At 37.0% G+C, this 12,942-nt stretch overlaps 1 protein-coding gene across 1 annotated transcript in view; it reads left to right on the top strand.

Moving 5' to 3' along the window:
- LOC129045087 (L-lactate dehydrogenase A chain-like) overlaps positions 1–8,097 on the top strand; it is a 37,137-nt gene extending 29,040 nt beyond the window's left edge. The window contains 2 exon segments of the mRNA XM_054503337.2: positions 7,296–7,494; positions 7,497–8,097. Coding sequence (XP_054359312.1) covers positions 7,296–7,494; positions 7,497–7,975 — 678 coding nt within the window. The 3' untranslated portion in view covers positions 7,976–8,097.
- Positions 8,098–12,942: the final 4,845 nt, after the last annotated feature.

Genomic DNA, 12,942 nt, shown 5'->3' with positions numbered 1-12,942 from the left:
TTTGCATTCTCACTAGCAGTGTATGAAAACTGTAATTTCTCCACATCCTAACCCACACTTGTTATTTTCTGTTTTTTAAGTAGCCATTCTAATGGGTATGAGATGATATTTCATTATGGTTTTGATTTGCATTTTCTTGATCACTTAAGATGTTGATTATCTTTTCATGTGCTTATTGGCCACTTGGATATCTCTGAAGAAATGTCTGTTCAAATCTTTTGCCTATTTTTTAGTTGGGTTACTTGTCTTTTTATTATTGAATTGTAAAAATTCTTTATATATTTTGGATACAAATACCTTATCACAGATACGATTTGAAACTATACTACAAGGCTACAGTAACCAAAACAGCATGGTACTGGTACCAAAACAGAGATATGGATCAATGGAACAGAACAGAGCCCTCAGAAATAACGCCGCATATCTACAACTATCTGATCTTTGACAAACCTGAGAAAAACAAGAAATGGGGAAAGGATTCCCTATTTAATAAATGGTGCTGGGAAAACTGGCTAGCCATATGTAGAAAGCTAAAACTGGATCCCTTCCTTACACCTTATACAAAAATGAATTCAAGATGGATTAAAGACTTAAACGTTAGACCTAAAACCATAAAAACCCTAGAAGAAAACCTAGGCATTACCATTCAGGACATAGGCATGGGCAAGGACTTCATGTGTAAAACACCAAAAGCAATGGCAACAAAAGCCAAAATTGACAAATGGGATCTAATTAAACTAAAGAGCTTCTGTATAGCAAAAGAAACTACCATCAGAGTGAACAGGCAACCTACAAAATGGGAGAAAATTTTCGCAACCTACTCATCTGACAAAGGGCTAATATCCAGAATCTACAATGAACTCAAACAAATTTACACGAAAAAAACAAACAACCCTATCAAAAAGTGGGCGAAGGACATGAACAGACACTTCTCAAAAGAAGACATTTATGCAGCCAAAAAACACATGAAAAAATGCTTACCATTACTGGCCATCAGAGAAATGCAAATCAAAACCACAATGAGATACCATCTCACACCAGTTAGAATGGCAATCATTAAAAAGTCAGGAAACAACAGGTGCTGGAGAAGATGTGGAGAAATAGGAACACTTTTACACTGTTAGTGGGACTGTAAACTAGTTCAACCATTGTGGAAGTCAGTGTGGCGATTCCTCAGGGATCTAGAACTAGAAATACCATTTGACTGAGCCATCCCATTACTGGGTATATACCCAACGGACTATAAATCATGCTGCTATAAAGACACATGCACACATATGTTTATTGCAGCACTATTCACAATAGCAAAGACTTGGAACCAACCCAAATGTCCAACAATGATAGACTGGATTAAGAAAATGTGGCACATATACACCATGGAATACTACGCAGCCATAAAAAGTGATGAGTTCATGTCCTTTGTAGGGACATGGATGAAATTGGAAATCATCATTCTCAGTAAACTATCACCAGGACAAAAAACCAAACACCGCATGTTCTCACTTATAGGTGGGAATTGAGCAATGAGAACACAGGGACACAGGAAGGGGAACATCACACTCTGGGGACTGTTGTGGGGTGGGGGGAGGGGGAGGGATAGCATTAGGAGATATATCTAATGCTAAATGACGAGTTAATGGGTGCAGCACACCAGCATGGCACATGTATACATATGTAACTAACCTGCACATTGTGCACATGTACCCTAAAACTTAAAGTATAATAATAATAAAATTAAAAAAAAAAAAAGAAAGTACCTGTTCCCATTCTGTGAGCTGTCTTCTCACTTTCTTGATGGTATGCTTTAAAACACAGAAGTTTAAAACTTTGATGAAGCTCAGTTATTTTTTCTTTTGTAGCTTGTGTTTTTGATGTCAAACTCAAGAAATCATTGTGTAATCCAAGGTCCTGAAGATTTTATGCCCATGTCTTCTCCTACGATCTTTATAATTTTAGCATTTACACTTAGGTCTTTAATCCATTTTGAGTTCATTTTTGTATGTGGGTTGGGGTAGGGGTCCAACTTCATTCTTTTTTATGTGTATATCCAGTTGTCCCAGCAGTATTTGTTGAAGAGACTATTCTTTCCCCATGGAATAGTCTTGATCAAAGATCAATTGACCATAAACATGGGGGTTTATTTCTGAGCTTTTAATTCTATTTCATTGATCTGGATGTCTGTTCTTACACCAGTACTACACTGTCTTGGTTACTGTAGCTTTGCCTTAAGTTTTGAAATCAGGAGGTGTGAATCTTTCAAATGCATTATTTGTTATTTTTCAAAGTTATTTTGGCTATTTAGAGTGCCTTAATTTTCCATATGAATTTTAGGATCAACTTGTGAATTTCTGCAAAGAAGTCAGCTGAGATTTTGATAAAGATTGTGTTAAATCTGTAGATAACTTTGGGGAATATTGTCATCTGAACAATAATAAGTCTGATCCACAAACATAGGATGTTTTTCCATACAAATTATATTTTAATTAAAATATGCTTTCATACTAGATAAATAAAAGATAGTATGCAAAGCAGTATATAGTTCAGTGTCCAATGATTGTTTCCATTGACATGATATCCAAAACAGCTTTCTTTGATATGAATTGAGAATGTAGCATGTCATGTCACTATAATTATGAACATCTGTTTATTTTTTTTTGAGACGGAGTCTTGCTCTGTCGCCTAGTCTAGAGTGCAGTGGCTCGATCTCGGCTTGCTGCAAGCTCCGCCTCCCAGGTTCAAGTGACTCTCCTGCCTCAGCCTCCCGAGTGGCTGGGACTACTGGCGCGTGCCACCATGCCTGGCTAATTTTGGTATTTTTAGTAGAGACGGGGTTTCACCATGTTGGCCAGACTGGTCTCGAACTCCTGACCTTGTGATCTGCCGCCTTGGTCTGCTGAGATTACCGGTGTGAGCCACCGCGCCTGGCCCATCTGTCTATTTATCCCTTGATACCATCTTCATCTGGGAAATATCACAAAAAGAGTGTATGACAACATCTGTATACTCTTGGATTTTACTTGCATCATCGAAAATGACGTAACGTAAAAGTTAGAAGTTATCTTTTGTGTCAAGATTCTTCATGGAAATATGGAGTCAAGGAAACTAATATAGTTCCTTATGTCCTGAAAATACATGATCTGTCTCTTTTGTCTGAGTAAAAGTTCAACTGAAAAAATTTGGATCTTTACCAAAATTGGATTTTCCCTAATATAGTAGTATTGTCTTGAGCCATTCTACAAGATTGCTTGTTGCGTCAGACAAAAAACCTTGGTAAAGCAATATGCTCTGGAAATTCTTAAGCTGTTGTGTGCCTTGGAGGAACACTTAAAAACTAAAGCAAATGCCTCTGTCAAATGTTCTCATCCATCCCAGAATCACTATACTCTATTGCAATATTTTGAAGCAGATCATGGAGAAACTACCATTTCCCTTCATTGGAATGAAAGTATTGACATCCCTTAGCTGAGCAAACTCCTGGTTTCCATTTGTTATTTGCACAAGGGCAGCATCAGATTTTATTTTCTGAGTCCTTTTGGAAAGTGCAAAGACCTCCTGTGGTTTTGTTTTATTATATATATTTTTATTTTGAGACAATTGTGTATTCACTTGTACTTGTAAGAATTGATACAGCCTGATCTCACATATCCTTTATCCAGTTTCCCTAGACAGTAACATCTTGTAAAACTATAGTGTACAATATCATTACCAGGATATTAACATTAATACAGTCAAGATACAGAACATTTCCATTCCCACAAGGATCCCTCATGTGCCCTTTTATAATCACATCCGCTTCCCTCTTGTCTCCACCCGTCCCTTGACCCCTAGCAGCCGCTAATCTGTTCTCCATTTATATATATTTTTTCATTTTAAGAATGTTCTATAAATGGAACCATATAGTATATAACCTTTGGGATTGGCTTTTTTCAACTAAAATGGTTCTCTGGAGATTCATCCGTGCTGTTGTGTATATCAATGGTTTATTCCTTTTTATTACTAATTAGTATTCCATGGTATGTATCACAGTTTATTTACCTGTATATCCATTGGAAGAAATCTGGGTTTCCAACTTTTAGCTATTATAAGTAAAGCTGCTATAAACCTTCACGTATGCTGGTGTGAACGTAAGTCTTTCTCTGGGATAAATGTCCAGGAGTGCAATTGCTAGATCTTATGGTAATTGCATGTTTAGTTTTAAAAATAAACTATAACAGTGTTTTCCAGAGTGACTCTGCCATTTTATATTGACAGCAACAATGTATGAATGATCCAGTTTCTCTGCATCCTTGTAAGCATTTGGTGTTGTCACTATTTTTTATCTTAGCCATTTGATATGTCCTAGTGATATCTCATCATGATTTTAATTTACCTTTCCATAATGACTAATGATGTTGAATATCTTTTCATGTGCTTATTTGCCATTGTGTATCCTCTTAGTGAAATGTCTGTTTATATCTTTTGCTCATTTTCTAATTGGATTTTTTTCACCTTTGGTTCTTTGTATCTTCTAGATGCTAGTCCTTTGCTTGACAAATGGATTGGGAATATTTTTTCCCTACTCTTTAGCTTGTATTTTTTTTTCTCTTAACAGGATATTTTTGCAGAGCAGAAGTTTTTAATTTTGATGAACTCCAACCTATCAATTTTTCCTTTTAGTGTTAAACCTGAGAACTATTTGCCTCCTCCTAAATACTGAAGATTTTCTGTTTTTTCTTAAAAGTTTTATAGTTTTTATATTTTATGCTTAAGTCCATAATCCATTTTGAGTTAATTTTTATATAAGATGTGAGACTTATCTTGAGGTTCTCCTTAACAACCCCCCCCCTTTTTTTGCCTATGGCTGTACAACTGTTTTAGCATGATTTGCTTAAAAGACTATCTTTCCTCCATTAAATTGCTTTTGCACTTTTGTAAAAAATCAGTTGGACATTCTTGTGTGAGTCTATTTCTGAGTTTTCTATCATATCGCATTGATCTATGCATCTCTTTCTCCACCAACAAATACAGTCTTGATTATAGTAGCTTTGTTCTTTTTCAAAACTGTGTTTAGCTCTTCTAGTTCCTTTGCTTTTCCGTGTACATTTTATAATAACCTTGTCTATATCTATAAAATTCTTGCTGGGGTTTAGAAAGGAAACTGTATATAAATTTGAGGAGAATTGACATCTTTATTGTGTTGAGTTTTCCAATCCATTTACATAGTATATCTCTCCATTTATTTAGACATCCTTAGATTTCTTTCATCAGTATTTTGTAGTTTTCAGTGTGGAAGTTCTGTTTATGTTTTGTTAAATTTACACTGAAGTATTTTACTTTCTGAGCAATTTTAAATGGTACTGTATTTTAAATTTCCAGGTCTACATGTTTATTGCTAGTATATAGAAATACACTTGATTCCTGTATGTTTATCTCATGTCCAGTAACACTGCTGGACTCATTTATTGGTTCTAGGAATTTTCTGTAGATTCATTTGGAATCTGTTTAGACAATCACACCTGCACATAGAGACAGTTCTAGATCCTTTTCTCTCTGTATGCCTTTTGTTTCCTCTTTGTTTTGTTTTGTTGCACTGGCTAGAACTTCTTGCACTATGTTGAATAAGACTTATGAGAGTGAATACCTTTGCTTTGTTCCCAGTCTTAGCGAGAAAGCATTCAGTCCCTCACCATTAAGTATAATGTTAGCTGTAGGTTTTTGTAGGTGTTTTTATCAAGCAGGAGAAGTTCCCACTATTCCTAGCTTTCTGAGAATTTTTATCGTGAATGCATTTTGAATTTTGCAAAATGCATTTTTTTGCATCAATTGATAAGATCATATGATTGTTCTTTAACGTGTTATGATGGTGAATTTGATTGATTGATTGATTGATTTTAGAATATTGAATCAGACTCACATCCATGGAACAAATCACACTTGATCATGAAGTATAATTCTTTTTATATATTGCTGAGTTCTGTTTGCCAATATTTTGTTAAAAATTTTTGTGTCTATATTCATAAAGGATATTGGTCTGTGGTTTTCTTTTTTGGTACTGTCTTTGTCTGTTCTTGTATCAAGGGTAATAATAGTTTCATAAAATGAATTGGAAAGTGTTCTTTCTTCTTGTATTTTCTTGAAGAGATTGTACAGAATCAGTGTCAGTTCCTCTTTAATAATTTTGTAGAATTCTCCAGTGAAATCATCCGGTTCTAGAGATCTCTGTTTTTTTTTGTTGTTGTCGTTGTTGTTGTTGGGGTGGGGGTGGTGATTTAAAATTATACATTAATTTTCCCTAATAGTTAGAGGGCTATTCACTCGTCTGCTTCATATTGGATGGGTTGTGGTAGTTTGTGGTTTTTGAAGAAGTGGCCCATTTCATATAAGTTGTTAAGTTTATGTGTGTAGAGTTGTTCTTAGCATTCCCTTTTTATCCTTTCGATGTTTTCAGGGTCTGTAGTGATATCCCCTCTTTCATTCCTGGCACTGATAATTTGTGCCATCTCTCTTTTCTTTGTCAGTCTTGCTAGTGGTTTGTTAACTCTATTGATTTTTTTCAAAGAATTAGCTCTTCGTTTTATTGTTTTTTTTTCATTGTTTTCCTGTTCTCAATTTTATTGATTTTTTCTCTTAGCTTTATTATTTCCTCCATTCTGCTTGCTTTGGGTTAATTTTGCTCTTTTTTTACCTGGGTTCTTGAGGTGGGAGTTTAGATTAAAAATGATTTGAGACCTTTCCTCTTTTCTAACATATGCATTTAGTACTATAAATTTCCTTCTCAACACAGCTGTGTCCAACAAATTTCATTTCTATTTTTTTTTTGAGTTGGGGTCTTACTGTGTTGCCCAGGCTGATCTCAAACTCCTGGGCTCAAGTGATCCTTCCATCTTGGCCTCCCAAAGTGCTGAGATTACAGGTGTGAGTCCCCGTGCCTGGCCACAAATTTTGATATGCTGTATCTTCATTTTCATTATATTCAATCTATTTGTTTATTTTTCTCGAGGCTCCCTCTTCAACCCATGAGTTATTTAGAAGCATATTGTTTAGTTTTCAACTGTTTAGATATTTTGTTGTAATCTTTTTTTGCTACCGATTTCTAGTTTGGTTCTATTGTGGTTTGAGAACATACCCTGGATGATTTCAATTCTTTTAAATTTGTTGAGGTTTGTTTTATGGCTGAAAATATGGTCTACTTTGGTATATGTTCTGTGGGTATTTGAAAAGAGTATATACTCTGCTATGTTATGTGGAGGCTTCTATAAATGTCAATTAGATCCTGTTGTTGAGTTAATCTATAACCTTGCTGATTTTCTATTTAGTTGTTTTATCAGTTGTTGAGAGAAGGGGTGTTAAAGTCTGTGATTAAGATTGTGGATTTGCACAGCCCGAACTACAAATTGCTTACTGTTTCAAATCCAGTGGATATCTTGACCTACGTGGCTTGGAAGATAAGTGGCTTTCCCAAAAACCGTGTTATTGGAAGTGGTTGCAATCTGGATTCAGCCCGATTCCGTTACCTGATGGGGAAAGACTGGGAGTTCACCTATTAAGCTGTCATGGGTGGGTCCTTGGGAAACATGGAGATTCCAGTGTGCCTGTATGGAGTGGAGTGAATGTTGCTGGTGTCTTCCTGAAGACTCTGCACCCAGATTTAGGTACTGATACAGATAAGAAACAGTGGAAAGAGGTTCACAAGCAGGTGGTTGAGAATGCTTATGAGGTGATCAAACTCAAAGCCTACACATCCTGGGCCATTGGACTCTCTGTAGCAGATTTGCTAGAGAGTATAATGAAGAATCTTAGGCAGGTGCACCCAGTTTCCATCATGATTAAGGGTCTCTATGGAATAAAGGATGATGTCTTCCTTAGTGTTCCTTGCATTTTGGGACAGAATGGAATCTCCGACCGTGTGAAGGTGACTCTGACTCCTGAGAAAGAGGCCCGTTTGAAGAAGCGTGCAGATACACTTTGGGGGATCCAAAAAGAGCTGCAATTTTAAAGTCTTCTGATGTCATAGCATTTCACCGTCTATGCTACAACAGGATTTTAGTTGGAGGTTGTGCATGTTGTCCTTTTTATCTGATCTGTGATTAAAGCAGTAATATTTTAAGATGGACTGGGAAAAACATCAATTCCTGAAGTTAGAAATAGGAATGGTTTGTAAAATCCACAGCTATATCCTGATGCTGGATGGTACTAATCTTGTGTGGTACTAAACCAGTCCTAAACTGGTTTGTGTGAAATAGTTCTGCCACCTCTGAGGCACCACTGCCAATGCTGTACATGCTGCATTTGCCCCTTGAGCCAGGTGGATGTTTACCATATGATATGTAACTTCCTGGCTCCTTCACTGAACATGCCTAGTCCAACATTTTTTCCCAATCAGTCACATCCTGGGATCCAGTGTATAAATCCAATATTGCATGTCTTGTGCATAATTGTTCCAAAGGATCTTATTTTGTGAACTATATGTATCAGTAGTGTACATTACCATATAATGTAAAAAGATCTACATAGAAACAATGCAACCAACTATCCAAGTGTTATACCAACTAAAACCCCCAATAAACCTTGAACGGTGGGAAAAAAAATTGTGGATTTGCCTATTTCTCCTTCCAGTTTATCAGGTTTTTAAAATTAAAAAAAAGTTTTTTGAGATGGGGTTCTGCTATGTTGCCCAGGCTGGTCTCAAACTCCTGGGCTCAAGTGATCTGCCTGCTTTGGCCTCCTAAAGTCCTGGGATTACAGGCATGAGCCATCATGCCCAGCCTAATTTATCAGTTTTTGCTTCACATATTTTTCAGTCTGTTATTTGGTGCATGCAATTTAGGATTGCTATGTCTTCTTGTTCATCATATAATATTCCTTTCTGTCTCTGCTAATTTTGTTGGATCCGAAGTCTACTTTATCTCATAGTAATATAGTTACCTTTACTTTCTTTTGACTAATGTTTTCATGATATATTTTTTCCAGCCTTTTCTTTTAACCTGCCTATATTGTTATATTTGAGGTGAGTTTTATGTAGACAGCACATTGTTGGATAATGTTTTTAATCTACCTTGCCAATCTCTGTCTTTTAATTGGTATATTTAGATCATTTATATTTAATGTGCTTACTTATATGTTATGGCTAAGACTGTTATTTTATTTTTTAATTTTCTGGGGTTATTTTCTTTTTTGTTTCTCTGTTTGCTTGTTTCAGCCTTCCTGTGAGTTACTTGAACATTCTTTAGAATTCCAATATAGATATTTACTTATCTATAGTATTGAGTGTATCTGTTTGTTTAGCATTTTTAGTTGTTGCTGTAGGTATTACATTACATAAACATAACTTATCATAGTCTATTGGTATTGTTCCTTTACCAGTTTGAGGTAAGAAAACCTCACTTCCCTCTATGTTTGTTTTTTACCCTTTCTCATTTATAATACATTTGCCTTAAATTTTTCTTCCACATACATTTAGAAACACATCAGTTATGGTTATAACTTTTGCTTTAATCTTCAAAAGGAATTTAGATAACTCAAGAGTAGAAGGGAAATCTATTGTATTTCTCATGTTTTTGCTTATCTTTTCCTTCCCTCCTTCCCAATGCTCTAAGGCTTCTTTTTTCTTGTTTACTTTTTCTTTTTTTTTTAAGAATGGTTAATGTTCTTTAACCATTCATTTAGTATAGGTCTGCTGGGGACAAATTATCTTAGTTTTCCTTTATGTGAGAATGTCTTGATTTCCCCTTTATTCTGGAAGAATATTTTTGCTGGGTATGAGATTCTGGGTTAACAATTTTCTCTTTCACCACTTGAAAAGTATTATGCCACTTCCTTCTGGTCTCTATGGTTTCTGATGAGAAACCCACTCTCATTCTAATTGTTTCCTCCCTAAAAGTAAGATGCCATTTATGTCTGGCTGCTTTCAAGATCTTTTTCTTTGTCTGTAGTTTTAAGAAGTTTAATTATGATATGTCTTCATATGGATTTCTTCGGGCTTATTCTGTTTGGAGTTCACTCAGCTTCTTAGATCTATAGGTTTATGTCTCTTGCCAAATTTGGAAAGCTTTCATCTATTATTTCTTTGAGTACTTTTTCAGCTCCCTGTCTTTCTCTACTCCTCAGGGACTCTGAGGACATAAATGTTAGATCTTTTATTTATAGTACCACAAGTCCCTGAGGCTCTGTTCCTTCTTTTAAAAAATTGGGTATTTTCTATTGTTCTGTTATCCAGTTCACAGATTCTTTCCTCTATTTGCTCCATTCTGCTATTGATCCCAACCATTGAGCTTTTAATTTCAGTTATTTTATTTTTTAGTTCTAAGGTTTTTGTTTGGTTCTCCTTTATATATTCTGGTTATTTGCTGAGACTTTGTTTCTCCTTTTCCCCCCCAGCTTTATTGAGGTATAATTAACAAATAAAAATTATGTATTTGTATATAATGTGATGTTTTGATGTATGTATACATTGTGAAATCATAATCACCATCAGAGACTTACTAGTTTTTTACTTGCTTCAAACACATTTGTAGTTTCTTGCTTATGCATTTTTATCATGGCTACTTTAACCAATTTTAAACAGAATTCTAATATCTCTGTCATCTTGGTGTTGGCATCTTTTGACTCTTTTTTTTTTTTTTGGTGGGGTCTTGCTCTGTCACCCGGGCTGGAGTGCAGTGGTGCAATCATGGCTCACTGCAGCCTCGACCTCCTGGGCTTAAGTAATTCTCCTGCTGCAGCCTCCCAAGTAGCTGGGACTATAGACACGTGCTCCCATGCCCAGCTAATTAAACAATTTTTTTTTTTTTTTGTAGAAATGGAGCCTTACTTTGTGACCCAGGCTGGTCTTGAACTCCTAGACCCAAGCAGTCCTCCCACTTTAGCCTCCCAAAGTGCTGGGATTAGAGGCATCAGCCACTGTGCCCAGCCTGACTATCTTTTATTTTATTTAATTAATTTATTTTTGAGATGAAGTCTTGCTTTGTCACCAGGCTGGAGTGCAGTGGTGCAATCTCGGCTCACTGCAACCTCTGCCTCCTGGGTTCAAGCGATTCTACTGCCTCAGCTTCCCGAGTAGCTGGGACTACAGGTGCCCACCACCAAGCCCAGCTAATTTTTGTATTTTTAGTAGAGGTGAGGTTTCACCATGTTGGCCAGGATGGTCTCGATATCTTGACCTCGTGATCTGCCCACCTCAGCCTCCCAAAGTGTTGGGATTACAGGCGTGAGCCACTGCGCCCAGCCCCAACTGTCTTTTAAATTTGGTTTGAGCTTTTTATGGTTCTTGGCATATTGAGTAATTTTTGACTGAAAACTGGACATTTTTGCACTATTATGAGATTCTATACTTTATTTAAACTTTTTGTTTTAGCTGGATTTCTCTGATGCTGCTTCAGTAGGGGAAATTGCAGAACTGCCTTCTTACTCACCGATGGGGCTGGAAATCCAGGTTTTCCACTCAGCATCCATTGACATCTGAGGTGGAGGATTCCTTATTACTGATGGATGGGAGATCTGGTACCCCATCTGGTCGTCACTGGTGGGCAGAGGTGAGGGCTCATTACCACCTGGTAGGGATGGATGAAAAGTCTCGGCTCCCTAGTTGGCCTCCTGTGGCACCACTTGGGCTGGGGTAATGGGACACCTCATTACAGCCTAATGAAAGTGGAAATTCAGGTTCCCCGGTTGGCCTTTGCTGATATTATAGGGGTGGGACCACCATTTTTACTATGGTATGGAGCAGTGTGGCTATTGGCTACAAGTTTTTTGTCTTGCTGGATGGGTTCTTTCATGGCCTTTGGCTAGAGAGGGTAGGCTTTTGTTGGGACTTTTTGTTTGTTTGCATTTGTTGGCACTTCTGTGTTGCTGGCTGCTTCCACTTCAAGGAAGGAATGTATGAGCCAAAAAGAAAACCCAAGAAACTCACCACTGTGTAATTTCTTGGATCCTGGGGTCCCTAGCTAGTCTTCCTTCCTCCCTTCACTTTTCAAATTCTTCTTATGTGTGCTTTATACGTAATGTTTAGGATTTTTAGTTGTATTTAGTGGAAGAAGTTGGGAAAATTACGTCCTACTTCATCTTCCCTAGTGTGGAAATCTCTTCTGGACCCATGTACATTTATTCATACTTTGGGTTCTAATCCAATACTACATTTTTTTTTTTTTTTTTTGCTAAAAAGTTTTCAGCTATGGTCATTAGAAATGTCTATTCTTTTCATGTTAGAATCCCCCTGAGTTGCTTCAAGGGCCAGGGAAGGAAGGGACCTCACAAAAGGGCCAGGCATCCACTTCAATGTGGAAGGAAAGGTTTGACTTCCTTCGTTGGGCTTCTGAGCCCTTCTTCCACCTGACAGCTTGAGTAAAAGTCTAACTTGAAGCCATTTCTGTAGCTCCCCCTATAACTGTCAGACATAAATTGGAGGTGGGCTAATTAACTGATTGCAGGGCAAAGGTCTCAAACCTCTGCCTCTCCTGCCTTGCCCCTTGATCTTGCCTATTTGATTGTGACAATTCTTCCTCCCACCTTAGCTAGTGACGAAATGGGATATAGCCAAGGCGATCACTTATCTGGGGTGACAGCAAGTAAACATGAAAAATGTGCTGGGGAACACAAAAGGACAGTGATCAGAAAGGCTTTTTCTTTCAACCTAAATCATGATGTTTTGGGCGTCGGCTAGAGTTTTCCAAGTTATTTATAACTGTCCATCCCTGTTAGGAGATATATGTTTTATCTAAAAATAGGTAATCTTTCCTAATCAAATGATAAATGTGTGTGTCCCAAATGGAACCCTCATAGTTAGCCACCGCATTAACAGAGGTTCAGGTGAATAATGGAAATATTACCAGGATGACACTGGATCAGATGCCTCAAGATGCTCAGTGCTTGGACATTAGGGCTCTTTGAATTTTCTTGGTGGAAGACCCTTCATGTTAGCAGAGGTAGCCTTCACAAGCCATGTCTTTTAGAATGATGTTCATCGTA

Source organism: Pongo pygmaeus, chromosome 8 (assembly GCF_028885625.2).
Source record: "Pongo pygmaeus isolate AG05252 chromosome 8, NHGRI_mPonPyg2-v2.0_pri, whole genome shotgun sequence".
In the NCBI taxonomy this organism is placed as follows: Eukaryota; Metazoa; Chordata; class Mammalia; order Primates; family Hominidae; genus Pongo; species Pongo pygmaeus.
The sequence above is the reverse complement of the archived record's forward strand: the minus strand, read 5'-3'. Positions and strand labels throughout refer to the sequence as shown.